Genomic DNA, 18,182 nt, shown 5'->3' with positions numbered 1-18,182 from the left:
GGAAGGAAGGAAGGAAGGAAGGAAGGAAGGAAGGAAGGAAGGAAGGAAGGAAGGAAGGAAGGAAGGAAGCAAGCAAGCCCTGGGTTCTGCCGTTAATGTCCTGGCCAGAACCTGGTCCTTGGGAGAGTCCTGCTATTCAACCGAGCTATTCCCATCCTTGAAATGAGCTTCCATCTTTTCTACTTCACGTTATGGCATTTCCACGCATTAGACCCCACCTCTGCCCACTTCATTTGGTGCAGAAACATTTACTCCCCCCCCCCCCCAGCTCTCCCCTCTTCAGTTTATGCCACGTGGCTTCTGTTTTCTCGCGTCCTCCCTACCAAGCCCCTTTATCAGCTACACTTTAAAAGCAAATTTAAGCAAAAAGGGTATATTGTCTGAGCAGGGCCTGTCAGTAGGGCTGGCGGCCTCCAGATGGAATGTGGAGCTCTCCCGGAATTACAACTTAATTTCTAGACTATGGTAACCAGTTCCCCTGGAGGAAAGTCTGCAATAGAAGAGCTCAATTCGAGTCCAGTAGCATCTTCAAGGGCAGAATCTCCAGGGCAGAAGCGTTCGAGAGTCAAAGCTCCCTTATAAGCGTGCAAAACACCACACCCAACACACATCCACTCCCCGTGATAGGCTATTTACATTACACTGCTTATCTATTGGTTAGTTCCTGGATCCAGGCAAGCTATTGTTCTGGAGAAGCAAGCTCAGCCCATTCTAGGTACAGTTGAGGAAAGGCTTAGGCTCAATACATAACAGACCATTTGGGTCCAGAAGAAGAAGAAGAGGAGGAGGAGGAGGAGGAGGAGATTGGGTTTATACCCCTGCCCTTCACTACCCAAAGGAGTCTCAGAGCGGCTTACAAACTCCTTTCCCTTCCCCTCCCCACAACAGACACCCCGTGAGGTAGGTGGGGCTGAGAGAGCTCTTGACAGAAACTGCTCTTTTTCCAAGGATAGCTCTGACAGAACTATGGCTTGCCCAAGGTCATCCAGCAGGTGCAAGTGGAGGAGTGGGGAATTAAACCCGGTTCTCCCAGATTAGAGTCCGCGCACTTAACCACTACACCAAACTGTTATTTTGTGCAGCATGCAAACAAACGGGGTCTTCTTAATCCAACACAGAGGGCTGAAGGGCATCTAATCACGATGGCGGGTGAACAGAGGAACGGGCCCCTGGCGGATATTAGGATGCCTCGTAGTGTTGCCAACTCCAACCAGGCAAATTCTTAGAGATTTGGGAGCAGTGCCCGTGGAGGAGGAAAACTGGGCGAGGTATTTCACCTACTGTAGCATCTATGGCATACCACAGAGTCTGACCCTCTGAAGCCGTCCTTTTCTCCGACGGACTCGATCTCTGCAGCCCAGAACAGGATGCGGCTGATTCTCTGGCATGGTTTTAGCTGGGGACTGGTGGTTTCAACCTTCCCTCTTTTGGGACCTGTTTCTCTCCGGGGACCAGCCTAAACTTCGCCATCTCCTCCTTCGCTTCCTTCCTCCTTCCTTCAGTTCACTTTGAGAATGCCTGGTGCGAAACAAAACAGATGGCTAAATAAGAGAGTTGTCCTCCTTTCCTTTTATTTATTAGCTTCTTTGACCAAAGGTCTTAGGCCAAACGTACCAACAACGATCTACAGAACACATTACATATGATTACAAGATAATGTGGTCCTAAATATTTTAGAAGTAGAGAACTAATAATCATGCTCACAAGCGAAATTAATAGGCAACAATTGATAAATTCCATAAAATCCCATAGTATTGTAGAATTTGGTTTTAAAATTATTATACATAAAAACTACATAGAGTATGGTCACACATGGCCAGATAATGCGTGGGGGAAGCGAAGCTATTTGCCCCGTAGTAATTTGACCCGCCACTGCGCGATCAGACACAATGGAGGGTTAATCGGATTTTTGTCTTCGCCGCGTGTTTCCAGTGCGCTTCAATGAGGAATCACTGGCGCAATGGGAGCGCCGCTGGAGCGATCGCACGGGGACATCCGTCTGCGGCCCGTCGCAAACCCATTTGCCACTGCACTTTCTCCGGTATTTTTAAACTCCGCTTCTTCGGCAGAGCAAGACGGGTTGCCGACGGGTACCAGGTTTTCCTGTGTGATCGCGCCCTTAAAATCCGCCCCGGCGTTCGTGCCTATCGCGCGGCTAATTCTGCATGTGATCGGGACCATGGATCATTTCAAAGACGCTTTAAAAAAATAACACTCATCGATCGATATTTTAGCCACCCAGCGAGTTGTTTTCAGGGTCCTCATCTGCTCGCAATGAGGTTATCACCCAAGGTTCCGCTGGAAGGTGATATCTACATAAAATGTATTTACTTTCAATTTATATCCCGCCTTGCCTGCACAGGTAGACTCAAGAAGAAGAAGAAAAGGAAGAGATTGGATTTATACCCCGCCCTTCACTTGGAGCCTCAGAGCGGCTTACAAACTCCTCTCCCTTCCCCTCCCCACAAAAGACACCCTGTGAGGTGGGTGGGGCTGAGAGAACTCTTGACAGAAACTGCTCTTTTTCAAGGACAGCTGTGCCAGAGCTTGTGGCTGACCCAAGGTCACATCAGCAGGTGCAAGTGGAGGAGTGGGGAATCAAACCCGGTTCTCCCAGATTAGAGTCCGCACACTTAACCACTACACCAAACTGGCTCTCTCAAGGCGGCGCTCGGCGAGTTAAAATACAGTAAAACACAGTGCATAACTATAGGGCAATAAGAATTCCACATATAGGACAATAAGATTTCCACATAAAACAGTATACAAATAAAGTGCAAATCAGTATAGATGGCGGTTGCTGCATATTGATCCGGTGTAACCAGACCAGCATCCATGGCTGTTAATTAGTGCTTATCAGACAGTGGTCTGATGTTGCCACATACATAAGTTTGCCCTGGGTACCTGAGCACCCCAAAGGCACAACTTTTTTGTGGAAAGCGGGAGAACACCCCCTGCATCCAACTGCTACTGATCCCCACTGACCAGTCCCACCCAAGAGGCGGCGGAAGCCCTTGACCAACAGCTGCCCTCGGCTCTTTGGAACAGAGCGGGGATGTTCCAGAGGCAGCGTTGACCGATGCTCCCTCTAGGCTGTGGAATCTTGTGAGCAACAATCCCACTTTGTCAGCTCCTGGCATTAAAGTTGTGGGCGAGTGATTTTGGCTATGGCATGGATCCGTTTGCTCTGGGGCCATCCTTCCTGAGCTGAGGCAAAAAACTGTGAGCCGGAGCCTAAACCCTGTGAACTAGCTAGCTCGCACGAACGCAGCTTAGAGGGAACACTGGCTTTGACCCCAGAGGAGGTTACACCCCCCCCCAGACGGCCTGCCGCCTTTGTACTTTATTTTTAAAACGCCTTCTCTCCCACATCCTAACTGCCAACCAGGAAGCTTGCAACGGACTAAAAACGAAATCACGTTTTGACTTGGGAGCCGGTGTTTTATTTCTAGGCCCTCGAGAGACGCGGGCTGCACCGCAGCAGCAGATGTCTTTCGCAGGTGGGGCCCCCCTGTTAACTGGGAAGGGTAGAGCAGGCCTTCCCCGTGCATCTCAGGGCCGCTGACCCCAGCTTGGGAGATCCCTGGAGATTTGGGGGGCAAAACCTGTGGCCGGCAGCACCACGGGAGGCAAGGGAGATCAGAGGGGCTGCTGTGCCGGTCGAGGGCTTTTCTCCTAGTTTCTATGGTATACCATAGAGCCCGCCCTGCAGAGGTGGTGTTTCCTTCCAAGGGAAGTGAACTCTCTAATCCGCAGATCAGTTGCAACGCCAGGAGAACTCTAGGCCTCGCCTGGAGGTTGGCAACCTGATATTTTAATGTCTGTTTGCAGGGTGTGCATTTGTCTGTTTGTCTTCCCCAGACTTTAGCAGACGACACCGAAGACGTCTCGCTCGACTTTGGCAACGAGGAAGAGCTGGCATTGAGGAAAGCCAAAATCAGGTAAAGCTGGGCCACATCTCGAGCGGCTCAGAGGCGTCACCCGTGTCTAAACTTCTGCAAATTGACTGCGTGCGACTCCCCTCCCCCCTCCGCAACATAGAACGAGGGACTCTCATACATCCCCCCGTTTCCTGACATGTACCGCAAATACATCAGGACACAAGCCATGGGTTAGATCTAAAAGGCCACTAGCAGAGAGCTCTGCCCATGAAACGGGAACTCGAAGGATAAAAGGGAACACTTTCCCTATGAAGACAGGTTAAAACGCTCGGGGCTCTTTAGCTTGGAGAAACGACGGCTGAGGGGTGACATGATCGAGGTTTACAAGATGATGCGTGGGATAGAGCAGGTTGAGAAAGAGGTCCCTTTCTCCCTTTCTCACAATACAAGAACTCCTTGTGGGCACTCCATGAAATTGCTGAGCGGTCGGGTTAGAACGGATAAAAGGAAGTCCTTCTTCACCCAAAGAGTGATTAACACGTGGAATTCACTGCCACAGGAGGTGGTGGCGGCTACAAGCATGGACGGCTTCAAGAGGGAATTGGATAAGCATATGGAGCAGAGGTCCATCAGTGGCTATTAGCCACAAGGTATAGACAGGGGCTCTGGGACCAAGGGATGCTCTGTATTCTTGGTGCTTGGGGGGGGGGAGCTGTGGGAGAGTTTCTAGTGTCCTGGCCCTACTGCTGGACCTCCTGATGGCACCTGGTCTTTTTGGCCCCTGTGTGACCCAGAGTGTTGGACTGGATTGGCCTGATCCAACATTGACCTCTCTTATGTTCTTATGTTCTTATGTTCTTAATAGCGTGGGGTGCACACTGGGAGGAGCAGAGCCGCTGCTTGGCATGCGGAAGGTCCCAGGTTCCGTTCCCGGCATGTCCAGTTAAAAAAAGACCAGGCAGGAGGTGACGGGAAAGACCTCCGCCTGAGACCCTGGAGAACAGCTCCCAGTCAGAGCAGACAATATTGGCTTTGCTGGGCCGAAGGGCTGGTTCAGTGTAAGGCCGCTTCATGAGTTCATGGAGGGAAAACTCAGTAGCAAACTCCCACGGTAAACCAGGGGCAACCTGCCAGGGGCTAACCCTGTGTGGCGAGACCCCAGCTGCTTCCGCACAGGAGCCGGGCAGATGCTAAGCCCGCTGTCAGCTGGCAGTCCTCCCCCCACATCACGCAAAGGGGCTGCGAGCCCCCATTGTGGGTGGGCGGGGCCTTTTTGCCTCCCCGGATGGAAATCAGCAGAGGAGGCGAGATATAGGAACTGCCAAAGCTAAGAGAGACACATGAGGCTGTTTCCCTTCTAAAGACCTAAATCTATCGCCCGCGTGACTCCACGATGGCTGAGTACCACAGAGGGGAAATCCAAGGCAGCCTCCGTTTGGCAACCCCCACCCCCTGCAAGAGCAGGAGTGTCGTCTAGACGGAACTCGCTGCGTGCAGAGAAGAGGAAGTGGTGAAACCGGCTTTCGCTCTCAACTGGCTGCTGGGGACTGATCAATACGTTCTCACCTGCCCTGCAGTCCTGGGGCAGAGACGCCGCATGAAGGCCCCGGCACTGACCATTGCAGCTGCCGTACCTCCAGGTGAGGCCTGGAGATATCCCAGAATTACAACTGTTCACACGTGAAGACACGAAGCTGCCTTCTGCTGAATCAGACCATCGGTCCATCAAACTCAGTCTTGTCTACTCAGACTGGCAACCGCTCTCCAGGATCTCAGGCAGAGAGAGGTCTCTCCCATCCCCTCCTGCCTGGTCCTTTTAAACTGGAGATCCTGCCGGGGACTGAACCTGGGACCTTCTGCATGCCAAGCAGAGGCTCTGCCACTAAGCCACAGCCCCTCTTTATAGCTCTCCAGGGTCTCAGGCGGAGGTCTCTCCCATCCCCTCCTGCCTGGTCCTTTTAAACTGGAGATGCTGTCGGGGACTGAACCTGGGACCTTCTGCCTGCCAAGCAGATGCTCTTCCACTGAGCCACGGCCCCTCTTTACAGCTCTCCAGGGTCTCAGGTGGAGGTCCTTCCCATCACCTCCTGCCTGGTCCTTTTTAACTGGAGATTCCTGGGGACTGAACCTGGGACCTTCTGCATGCCAAGCAGAGGCTTTCCCACTGAGCCACAGCCCTTCTTTGCAGCTTTCTAGGGTCTCCGGTGGAGGTCTTTCCTATCCCCTCCTGCCTGGCCCTTTTTAACTGGAGATGCTGCTGGGGATTGAACCTGGGACCTCCTGCATGCCAAGCAGAGGCTCTGCCACTGAGCCATGGCCACTCTTTGCAGCTCTCCAGGGTCTCAGGCAGAGGCCTTTCCCATCACCTCCTGCCTGGTCCCTTTTCACTGGAGTTTCCCGGGGACTGAACCTGGGGCCTTCTGCAGGCCAAGCAGAGGCTCTGCCACTGAGCCACAAGTCCTTTCCAATACGTGAGCTAGGTAATACGTGAGCCAGGTTTCAGGCTGTATAATGCAAAATTGTATCCGTATTTCCTCTAACTTAGCCCTCCTCCCCCCCAAGAAAACCTAAACTCTTGTCCGAATCTGGCCTGGCTCAAAAGCAGCCGACATCCAGCTCAGACTGGTACAGGAATCACTATCTCGGGCGTGCCGGAAGCTGCCCAGGTGTTCCACTCCCTTATCATACTCTCCTTTCCCCTTTGCAGAATTCAGGCGACAGCGTGGGGTTTTTCCCCAGCACCGGCCGAGCAAGTCGCAAATCTAGTGCAAGGGCGGATCGAGCCGTGTGCCCGGCTTTAGTTGGCAAACAAGGGGTTGTGTTGACATGGAGAAGGACAAAGTCCAACGGGGCAAGAATGCTTTTCTTACCAGCTGCTTTGGGAGAGCCAGAGCAGCCGTTTAGACACAGAGCCAGTGGGGTGCGGTGGCTAGAGCATCCGACTAAGATCTGGGGTGACCCAGGTTCGAATCTCTGCTCGGTCACGAAAGCTCACTGGGGATCTTGCCAGTCATACCCTCTCAGCTATAGCTTACGTCGCAGGGTTGTTGTGTGAATAAAACGGAGAAAAGAATTACGTAAGCGGCTTTGGGTCCCGTTGGGGGAGAAAGATGAGGTATCGAGGAAGTAAATGAATAAAAACGTGGCAAAAAGCAGCTTCCGGTGAGACCTGAGGCTCCCATTAGAAGGAGGGTGTTATGGTAAACCACATGATTGTCTTCCTGCCCCACGCAAAGCTTTTGGATCTGCCATGGGTCTCGAACTGATGGCCTGCAAGACATGGGTCTGGGGACCCTGCCTGTGCACCACCGTGAATTCATTTGAAAGCAGGGGGCTGCAGGGAGATCACCCAGGGGTGCTGCCAGAGACTCAATCCCCGGCGGCATCTCCAGTTAGAAGAGTCTGCTCGGTATGTATGTAGAGGGTCCCCGGTTCAGTCCCCAGAGGCATCTCCAGTTAAAAGGACCAGGCAGGAGGTGATGGGAAAGACCTCAGCCTCAGACCCTGGAGAGCTGCAAAGAGGGGCTGTGGCTCAGTGGAAGAGCCTCTGCTTGGCAGGCAGAAGGTTCCCAGTTCAGTCCCCAGCAGCATCCCCAACTAAAAACGACCAGGCAGGAGGTGATGGGAAAGACCTCCGCCTGAGACCCTGGAGAGCTGTCAAGATGGGCCGTGGCTTGGTATGTAGAGGGTCCCAGGTTCAGTCCCCGGCATCTCCAGTTAAAAGGACCAGGCAGGAGGTGATGGGAAAGACCTCCACCTGAGACCCTGGAGAGCGGCTGCCAGTCCGTGTAGACAATGCTGACCTTGATGAGCCAGGGGGTCTGATTCTGGATAAGGCAATTTAATACAGTCATGTTGATTACAAGCCATGATATAAAACATGGGATTGGCTATGTTGCCATCTCGACCGGCAGTGGAAAGCTTTGAATAAAGCCAACTGAACTTCACCTCGAACCACCACGAATCTCTGCTTGGTGTGCCTGTCTGTCAGGAGGGGACCCTGTGGTTTGTAGCAGTCACAGGTAGCCTAGCCTGAGACAGAATCTGTCTCTTTCTTTTCTGGCAGTGTGGCCGGGCTTTCTCCCATTCTTTCTTTTTTGGAGGGGTCCTTTGCCAGACCGGAATTGAGAGGGTGGGGCCCCCCAGTGCTTCTCTCTGTCTGGTCAAAAGGCTGCAGTGCCCCTCCATAACCCCCCCCCCCAGCTGAAGTTTTTTCACTTGCTGGCAGGGGGCCATTTCGTAGAAAAAGAGGTGCCGGAGCTCATTAGCATAACTCATTAGCGTAATTTATTTGCATATGCCCCACACCTCCTGGCATCACCGGAAGTGTGTCAGAAGGCAACACCCACCGCTCAGGCTCCACTGGATTCTTTTGGATCGCTAGCTATTGGGGTGGGGGGAACGTGCAGATCTGTCCTCGCAGAGGAGGGAGAGCTTGTACCTGAATAAAACTTGGTCTTAAAGGTGCCACTGGACTGTTATGGATTGCTAGTTTGGGGGGGGGGAGGAACGTGCAGATCTGCCCTCGCAGAGGAGGAAGAGCTTGCACCTGAATAAGACTCGGTCTTAAAGGTGCCACTGGACTGTTTTGGATTGCTAGCTATTGGGATGGGGGGAATGTGCAGATCTGCCCTCGCAGAGGAGGGAGAGCTTGCACCTGAATAAGACTCGGTCTTAAAGGTGCCACTGGACTGTCTTGGATTGCTAGCTATTGGGGTGGGGAGAATGTGCAGATCTGCCCTCGCAGAGGAGGGGGAGCTCGTACCTGAATAAAACTTGGTCTTAAAGGTGCCACTGGACTGTTTTGAACCGGGGGGCCGGGGGGGGGAGCTCTGCAACTTACCTGGCTGCTTCTTGCTCTGGCTGAGGACTGCTGGGAGCAGGGTGTGGGGCTTGTTCCATGTGCTCACCCCCCTGGGCTCTTTACTGCCGGAGCTCTGCTCCTGCACTCTCCCGCAGGAAATGACCCCTGCTTGCTGGTATTGCAGGGACTGCATCAGAAGTCACCTGCATGCACGAACCAGCCCAGCCGCCTCGTTCCGTGTAATTCACAGGCCTCCTGGTGTTTGTTCTCCTAGGCACCCCCTGGCCACTTTCTTCCACCTCTTTTTCCGGGTGAGTGCGATCGTGACCTACTTGTTCTGCGACTGGTTCAGCAAGAGCTTCGTTGCCTGCTTCGTGGTCATCCTCCTCCTCCTGTCCTTCGACTTCTGGTCTGTGAAGGTGAGACTCCCCCAGGCGGCCCCTGGAACCCGCTATTGTCCCACCTGATTCCATCTGCTCTCAATTCGGGCTCATGGGAATTCCGGCGCCGTGAGTCATCCTGGACCGACGTCAAGGGCGGTCACCCAATTAAGCTGTAGTCCAGTCACCCTACGAGCTTCCATTGATTAACGAATCGTGGTGATTTGTCATGGATCAGCAGATGAGTAAGATAATGCTTTTGAAGGACACGAGCACTTTCCTTGTTAATAATACACAAATGTCCCAGGAGTAGGCTTTAGAACAGATAAAAGGAAGTACTTCACCCAAAGAGTCGATTCACTGGAATTCACTGCCACAGGATGTGGTAGTGGCCAGTGTTCCCTCTAAGCTGAGTTTGTGTGAGCTAGCTCACAGTTTTTTACCCTCCAGCTCATAAATTTTTGTCTTCGCTTCGAAAAGACCGCTCCAGAGCAAACTGATTTATGCAGGAGCCAAATCGCTCACTCACAATTTTAATGCCAATAGCTCACAAAGAAGAATTTTTGCTCACGGGACTCCACAGCTTAGAGGGAGCATTGGTGGTGGCTACAAGCGTAGACAGCTTCCTCTTTCGGAGGCAGTGATACTCTCTAATCTTGGAGCTTGGGTGAGCTTCTGGAGTTCTGGCCCCGCTGGTGGACCTCCTGATGGCCCCTGGGTTTTGGCCACCGTGTGACACAGAGTGCTGGACTGGATGGGCCATTGGCCTGATCCAACATGGCTTCTCTTATGTTCTTAAGTCAGGGACAGTGATGCTCTGTCTTCTTGGTGCTTGGGGGGGGCAACAGTGGGAGGGCTTCTGGAGTTCTGGCCCCACTGGTGGGCCTTCTGATGGCACCTGGGTTTTGGCCACTGTGTGATACAGAGTGTTGGACTGGAGGGGCCACTGGCCTGATCCAACATTGGCTTCTCTTATGTTCTTATGAGCAGAGTTCCATCATTGGCTATTAGCCACAAGGTATAGACAGGGACTCTCGGTCTGGGGCCAGGGATGCTCTGTCCTCTTGGTGCTGGGGGGGGGCAGCAGTGGGAGGGGCTTCTAGTGTCCCGGCCCCACTGCTGGACCTCCTGATGGCACCTGGTGCTAATGGCCACTGTGCGACACAGAGTGCTGGACTGGATGGGCCATCGGCCTGATCCAACACTGGCTTGTCTTACGTTCTTATGAGACATCTCTGAGAAGACGCATTCCCTCTTGCTGTGGGAGCAAGAAAAGGGATGCCCCTTTTCAGACGGCACCTGCAAGATTTGTAAATTCCTGTATTAAGAAATAATTTCAGCATTTTGAAGAATCAGTTGCCTGGTTCAGTGGGAATACCTGCTGGTTGGATCTTCCCACAGAACACGGCAATCCCAATACTGCACCAAACCTGGGATCTTCCGTGAACAGAGCGGGTGCTCTACCGCTTGAACCACAGCGTGTCCCCAAAACCCACTGACACATGGGTTTATACAAAGTCAGGCTCAAACGACTTGGTCTTGCTTCTCTCGACTGGCTCGCCTCACTCTTGAGTTCCCAGCAGACTGTGAAAGACTCGACAACACTCACCTAAAACGCCCTTGACTTCTTGCCTCACGTAGGGCAAAGTTTCTCAAGCTTCCGATAGCCAAGGGACCGTCTTTCTGAAATGGGCAGGAGAGCCCACTGTTTGCATGTCAGCAGCACGAGACATCATTCTGACCGTGCCTTCCTGTCAGCCTTAAGCCCTAGATCACTAAGTCAGGCAGAGTTGCAACAGCCGGCCTCCCCTGAAGCTTGTTGCATCTCTGAGCCGACCCCATCACACGGCACCTTCGTCGGTGCCAGTAATTCTGAAACGGTTGGCCCAGGCTGCTGCGCAGGATAAGTTGGTTCATGAATGGTTTCCATAACTAAAAGTCCAGAGGGCTCTCTGTCTCTCTCTGGACGTTGTCCTGGGTCTCCTTCCCGTCGCCCTCTGCTAGAGATGGCTAACTCCATGACTGCGAGGATGTGCCTCTCTGAAACAGCCGCCGGTTTTCATTTTGCTACTTAGAATGTCACCGGCAGACTCCTGGTGGGACTCCGCTGGTGGAACCAGATCGACGAGGACGGGAAAAGCCACTGGGTGTACGAAGCCAAGAAGGTACGTACTCCCTCTTGAGATTCGGGTATTTCTCTGGGCTATGCAAACGTCGCCCTTCTAGATGGGCCCCAGGGCAGAAAACGCGTCATGCGGAATGCAGAACAGCCGAGCTCTTCCCCGAGTGCTTCGCAAAGGATATGCTCAAGCAGGTTTGAAGAACTCTGCCTGTCCTCCTGGGGTCACCCAAAATTCGGGTGCAAAGCCCAACCGACCTGGCAAGTCCGCTCAAGAGCTCCTCTGTTCTCTGTCCCGCTATGAGAACATTTGCAAATCTGTTGGCGTCAGTGCTTAATTTTGCATGTGAAAACATTATGCACAGGAGTGCACAGAGGTTATTGTTTCCATTTTACGACATCTAAGAGTCTTAGTTGTGAGAGCTGGTTAATCATCCTGAATGCCTGTAGCCAGACAAAGCTCACCACCACCCCAACTGCATTTGCATCTAGTAATCTGAGAGGGAGACCGGCAGCATCTCCTGTAACGCTCTAGACATGTGTGCCGTCCGGTCTCACGGTGGCTGCTTCACGGGCGTCGCCAAAATGCATGGCTCAAGTTGAACTTACGAAGCCCACTCATAAGTCATTCTGTGCATGTCTGAATGAGTACTTGCTTTATACAGGATCAGGCCATGGTCCATCTGGCTCAATTTGGTGTAGTGGTGTCGTGGTTAAGTGCACAGACTAATCTGGGAGAACCGGGTTTGATTCCCCACTCCTCCTCCACATGCACCTGCCGGATGACCTTGGGCAAGCCGTAGTTCTGACAAGAGCTGTCCTTGAAAAAAACCAGTTTCTGTCAGAGCTCTCTCAGCCCCACCTACCCCACAGGGTGTCTGTTGTGGGTAGGGGAAGTGAAAGGAGTTTGTGAACCGCTCTGAGACTCCTTTGGGTAGTGAAGGGCAGGGTAGAAACCCAATCTCCTCTTCTTCTTCTCAAGACTCTCTGCTGAGACTATCTGCAGCTCTCCAGGGTCTCAGGCATGATGTCTTTCCTATCAGTTCATGCCTGGTCCTTTTTAAGTGGAGATGCCGGGGATTGAACCTGGGACCTTCTGCATGCCAGGCAGAGGCTCTGCCACTGAGCCACAGCCCCTCTTTACAGGTCTCCGGGGTGTCAGGTGGAGGTCTTTCACAGCACATCCTGCCTGGTCCTTTTTAACTGGAGATGCTGCCGGGGACTGAACCTGGGACCTCCTGCAGGCCAAGCACAGGCTCTGCCACTGAGCCATGGCCCCTCTTTCTCCAGAGTCTCAGACCTGATGTCTTTCGTTTTACCTCCTACCTTGATCCTTCAACTGGAGATGCTGCCAGGAATTGAACCTGGAGGCCTTCTGCATGCCAAGCAGAGGCTCTCCCACTGAGCCACGGCCCCTCTTGACAGCTCTCCAGGGTCTCAGGTGAAGGTCTTTCCCATCCCCTCCTGCCTGGTCCTTTTAACTGGAGATGCTGGGGATTGAACCTGGGACCTTCTGCATGCCAAGCACAGTTTCTACCACTGAGCCACGGCCCCTCTTTCTCCAGAGTCTCGGGCCTTTCGCATTACCTCCTACCTTGATCCTTCAACTGGAGATGCTGCCGGGAACTGAACCTGGGGGCCTCCTGCGTGCCAAGCAGAGGCTCCTCCACTGAGTCCCCCCTTTCTTTACTTGATCCCATTCTACTTCAGAAATACAAACTGGTGCTCCTCAAAAGAGAGCCACATCCAAGGACGTTGTGTGCAACAGAGATGTAATTTGGAGCTAGGCTGATGCAAACCACAAAGTGCCTCTTCTTCTTCTTCTTTTTAAACAAATGAGCATTTTAAAGAAACTTAACAAACATCCTTTCCTCTTTGTCCTGCTCTTGGAATCCGAGAATGCTGTAAGGCTTGTCCATCTACGTTGGACCAATGCTTGTTTAATATTATTATTATAGTTTTAAAAAAGGCTTTGGAACCCATTCGGCCGGCCACCGTTTATAACAAAGATTAAGGAAGTTCATCCTGCAGGACGGGGAAGTGAATCTACATTCCTAGAACTAAGGCGTACGCGGCAGTTGTTCCTGTTTCTGCTGAATGCCGTGTTGTTATTCTTGCGCGAGGTCAACTGATGTCAACTCTCTGGCCCTTGCAGGTCCCTTCCAGCGCCACAGCCCCCACGGAAGTCGAGGCCCGGATCTTCTGGCTGGGGCTGATCATCTGCCCGGTCATCTGGACCATCTTCTTCTTCAGCACACTCTTTTCCTTGAAGCTGAAGTGGCTGGTAAGGCCGGGGTGGGGGCAAACTCAACCACGATGCCAGAATCGCAGATTGGGACGGGTTAAATCTCTTCTTCCCCGGCAATGCAGCCCTGCTCCATCCAGGGTGACCAACATTAAGCTGTTCTGGAGGCAGTGTCCCCTCTAAGCTGAGTCAGTGTGAGCTAGCCACAGTTTTTTAGCCTCCGGCCCACACATTTTTGTCTTTGCTCAGGGAGGATGGCTCCGGAGCAAACTCATTTATGCAGGAGCCAAATCGCTCGCTCACAACTTTAATGCCAGCAGCTCACAAAGTAGAATTTTGCTCACAAGACTCCACAGCTTAGAGGGAACATTGCTTCCAAAACATGTGCTGTTAACAGTCAAAAGAATGTAGAGCTTGACAAAGCAGCCGGCTCGAATTCTGCCCAGAGTAGCCTTTTCACACAGCCCTTGGGTATCCTCGGCCCTGCCCACAACCAGAAAGAAAGGAGTAAAGGGTCATACGGCTGGGGGTTTTCACTTGCAAAACACATCAAGAGTGTGAAACCCCACAAGCAGGTATGGACCAACGCTCCCTCTAAGCTGTGGAGTCTTGTGAGCAAACATTCTACTTTGTGAGCTGCTGGCATTAAAGCAGTGAGCGAGCGATTCACTGCATAAATTAGTTTGCTCTGGAGCCACATCCTTCCTGAGCTAAGACAGAAATGTGTGAGCCAGAGGCTAGAAAACTGTGAGCTAGCTCACACTAACTCAGCTTAGAGGGAACACTGCCACCCCCCTTATTAGCATTCACGTTGTACCTTTGGAGTGTGAAAACGTCTCAAGATCTAGTGTGGTGCAGGGGTTAGAGAGTCCGGCTAGGACCTGGGAAAGCAGGGTTCGAACCTGCACTCTGTCACGGAAGCTCGGCTGAGTGACGTTCGGCCATCTGCACACTCTCAGCCTAGCCTGCCTCACAGGGGTCTTGTGAGGAATAGGAGAGAGTGATGTAAGCCACTTTGGGGGGAGAAGTGGGGTTTCCCTTCCCCTCCCCACAACAGACACTCTGTGAGCAACGCTCCCTCTAAGCTGTGAAGTCTTGTGAGCAAACATTCTACTTTGTGAGCTGCTGGCATTAAAGCAGTGAGCGAGCGATTGGGCCGCTGCATAAATGAGTTTTCTCTGGAGCCCCATCCTTCCTGAGCGAAGGCAAAAACGCGTGAGCCAGAGGCTAAACAACTGTGAGCTGGCTCACACTCGCTCAGCTTAGAGGGAACACTGGTATGGACCCCAGTCCTCCAGCCTCACCCAGAGCCATCTCTCCTGCCCTCCCCTTCCCTAAAGCCACCTGTCTGCTTCTCCCACAGGCCCTCGTGATCGCCGGCATCTCCCTCCAGGCCGCTAACTTATACGGCTACGTCCACTGCAAGTTGGGAGGGTTGAGGAACCTCCAGAAAATCGCTGCGGGGTTCCCGGCTCAGCAGATCTTCCAGAGGGTGAGCTGTTGGTTCCTTTTAAATGAACGGCTGTCTGGGGCGGGCTGAAACATCCATCATATCAACCACCGGGAGGGACAACAGAAGACAAATCTTCCCAACTGAGGAGCCAGCCAAAAAAATAAAGACTACAAAAGAACAAACGGTAGCCAAAATCAAAAGCAGAAGCAACACTGAATGGTGTCCTAAACAAAGAGAAAAATGTTAAGAACACGAGAGCCCTGCTGGATCAGACCAGTGAGGGTCCAATGAATCCAGCCTCCTGTATCACACAGGGGCCAACCAGTTCCTCTGGAGGGCCAACAGGAGGGCACAGAGGCCTTCCTCTGATCAGAACATCAGAAGAGCCCTGCTAAGCCCAGGGAGGGTCCACCTAGTCCAGCATCCCGTCTCACACAGTGGCCAACCAGTTCCTCTGGAAGGCCAACAACAGGGCTTGGAGGCCGAGGCCTTCCCCTGATAAGAACCTCAGAAGAGCCCTGCTGGATCAGACCAGGGAGGGTCCATGTAGCCCAGCCTCCTGGTTCACACAGTGGCCAACCAGTTCCTCTGGAGGGCCAACAACAGGGCACGGAGGCCAAGGCCTTCCCCTGATAAGAACCTCAGAAGAGCCCTGCTGGACCAGACCAGTGAGGGTCCATCTAGTCCAGCATCCCATCTCACACAGTGGCCAACCAGTTCCTCTGGAGGGCCAACAACATGGCCACGGAGGCCGAGGCCTTCACCTGGTAAGAACCTCAGAAGAGTCCTCCTGGATCAGACCAGTGAGGGTCCATCCAGTCCAGCCTCCTGTCTCACACAGTGGCCAGCCAATTCTTCTGGAGGGCCAACGACAGGGCAGAGAGCCTTCCCCTGATAAGAACCTCAGAAGAGCCCTGCTGGATCAGACCAGTGAGGGTCCACCTAGTCCAGCATCCCCTCTCACACAGTGGCCAACCAGTTCCTCTGGAGGGGCAACAACAGGGCACAGACCTGGAAGGGTCCACCTAGTCCAGCATCCCGTCTCACACAGTGGTCCACCTAGTCCAGCATCCTGTCTCACACAGTGGCCATGGGTTTTGCACCATGGGTTTTGTACCATGGGTTTTGCACATAATATTGTTGCATATGATTTCTTAAGGTTTTCATTCATTCTTGGAAGAAGAATAGTATCGAAACGATAGAGCATCAGGGGCCAGCCAGTTCCTCTGGAGGGCCAACAACAGGGCACGGAGGCCAAGGCCTTCCCCTGATAAGAACCTCAAAAGAGCCCTGCTGGGTCAGACCAGGGAGGGTCCCTCTAGTCCAGCCTCCAGGGGCCAGCCAGTTCCTCTGGAGGGCCAACAACAGGGCACGGAGGCCAAGGCCTTCCCCTGATAAGAACCTCAAAAGAGCCCTGCTGGGTCAGACCAGGGAGGGTCCCTCTAGTCCAGCCTCCAGGGGCCAGCCAGTTCCTCTGGAGGGCCAACAACAGGGCACGGAGGCCAAGGCCTTCCCCTGATAAGAACCTCAAAAGAGCCCTGCTGGGTCAGACCAGGGAGGGTCCCTCTAGTCCAGCCTCCAGGGGCCAGCCAGTTCCTCTGGAGGGCCAACAACAGGGCACGGAGGCCAAGGCCTTCCCCTGATAAGAACCTCAAAAGAGCCCTGCTGGGTCAGACCAGGGAGGGTCCCTCTAGTCCAGCCTCCAGGGGCCAGCCAGTTCCTCTGGAGGGCCAACAACAGGGCACGGAGGCCAAGGCCTTCCCCTGATAAGAACCTCAAAAGAGCCCTGCTGGGTCAGACCAGGGAGGGTCCCTCTAGTCCAGCCTCCAGGGGCCAGCCAGTTCCTCTGGAGGGCCAACAACAGGGCACGGAGGCCAAGGCCTTCCCCTGATAAGAACCTCAAAAGAGCCCTGCTGGGTCAGACCAGGGAGGGTCCCTCTAGTCCAGCCTCCAGGGGCCAGCCAGTTCCTCTGGAGGGCCAACAACAGGGCAGAGAGGCCGAGGCCTTCCCCTGATAAGAATCTCAGAAGAGCCCTGCTGGATCAGACCAGTGAGTCCGGTGGCAACTTTAAGACCAACAAAGTTGTTTTCAAGGAAGCTTTCGTGTGCATATACACTTCTACAGCTATGATACACGCGGAAGCTTATAAGAGGAACAGAACTTAGTTGAGGTAGATTTGAGCCCAGCAGTACCTTAGGGACCCGCAAGATTTTCAGGTTATAAGCTGTTGAGAGTCAAAGCTCTCTGCTTCCCGGGTCAGGCCACACCTGAGGTACCATGTGCAGTTCTGGAGGCCTCACTTCCAAAAGGATGTGGACAGGATGGAGCGGGTGCAGAGGAGAGTGACGAGGATGACTGGAGGCCTGGAGACCAAGAAGCCCTGTGAGGAAAGGCTGAAGGACCTGGGAATGTTTAGTTTGGAGAAGAGGAGGTTGAGGGGGGACATGATTACGTATCTGAAGGGCTGTCAGCTAGAGGAGGGCAGGGAGCTGTTCCTGTGGGCAGCAGAGGAGAGGACTCGCAAGAATGGGCTTAAATTAAGGGCGGGAAGGTGCCGGCCAGATCTTATGAAAAACATTTTGACAGAAGATTATTTATGCGCCGCCCTTCACTGGGAGTCTCAGAGCACCTTACAATCTCCTTTTCCCTTCTCCTCCCCACAACAGACACCCTGTGTGGTGGGTGGGGCGGAAAGAGCTCTTTTGAGAACTCTTTCAAGAACAGCTCGTCAGAAGTATGGCTTAGCCAAGGTCATCCATCAGCTGCATGTGGAGGAGTGGGGGAATCGAACTCGGTTCTCCCAGGGAGGCAGTGAGCTCCCTCTCACTGGCAGCCTTTAAGCAGCGGCTGGAGAAACACTCTAGGCTGGTCCTGCATTGAGCAGGGGGTTGGACTAGATGACCCGCGTGGTCCCTTCCAACTCCGTGATTCTAGGATTTGTCAGATACAAACTAGATTAATGTCATTTCATTCATTGTCCAGGACACGCCAGAGGGATTTCAGAAGACGGTGCTGAAGGGGATCGGAACATGAAGACCAGGAGGTGAGCCTTCCCCCCCAGAGACGAGGCTCCAGGTCAGAAGCATCAAAAAAGATGGCCTCTCTGTCCCGGAACTTGCCATCAGGGTTCTGCACCCGTCGTCCCTCATCCCCTAGTCGCAGGCTGAAAGCGTCGTGCATGCGCACGGTCTCGGGTTTGTGCCTGCAGGAAGCTCTTGCAGCTTCTTCCTCTTCTGCAGCTCCCGGCCCACGGGAATCCCCTCTGGCCAGCTCATTCCTAGCATAAAGCTGGATGTTTT

General features: G+C 53.2%; 1 protein-coding gene across 1 annotated transcript in view; it reads left to right on the top strand.

Moving 5' to 3' along the window:
* Window positions 1–17,926, top strand: part of TVP23A (trans-golgi network vesicle protein 23 homolog A (S. cerevisiae)) — a 21,395-nt gene extending 3,469 nt beyond the window's left edge. Inside the window, exons 2-7 of the mRNA XM_015409904.1 lie at window positions 3,862–3,941; window positions 8,960–9,104; window positions 11,141–11,230; window positions 13,340–13,468; window positions 14,793–14,921; window positions 17,866–17,926. Of these exons, the coding sequence (XP_015265390.1) occupies window positions 3,862–3,941; window positions 8,960–9,104; window positions 11,141–11,230; window positions 13,340–13,468; window positions 14,793–14,921; window positions 17,866–17,916 (624 nt within the window). The 3' untranslated portion in view covers window positions 17,917–17,926. The remainder of the gene's footprint in view (window positions 1–3,861; window positions 3,942–8,959; window positions 9,105–11,140; window positions 11,231–13,339; window positions 13,469–14,792; window positions 14,922–17,865) is intronic.
* The last annotated feature ends 256 nt before the right edge of the window (window positions 17,927–18,182 follow it).

The sequence above is a fragment of the Gekko japonicus genome, unplaced genomic scaffold, assembly GCF_001447785.1.
Source record: "Gekko japonicus isolate JY-2015 unplaced genomic scaffold, Gekko_japonicus_V1.1 scaffold78, whole genome shotgun sequence".
Lineage (NCBI taxonomy): Eukaryota > Metazoa > Chordata > Lepidosauria > Squamata > Gekkonidae > Gekko > Gekko japonicus.
This window is presented reverse-complemented; position numbering and strand designations above follow the sequence as displayed.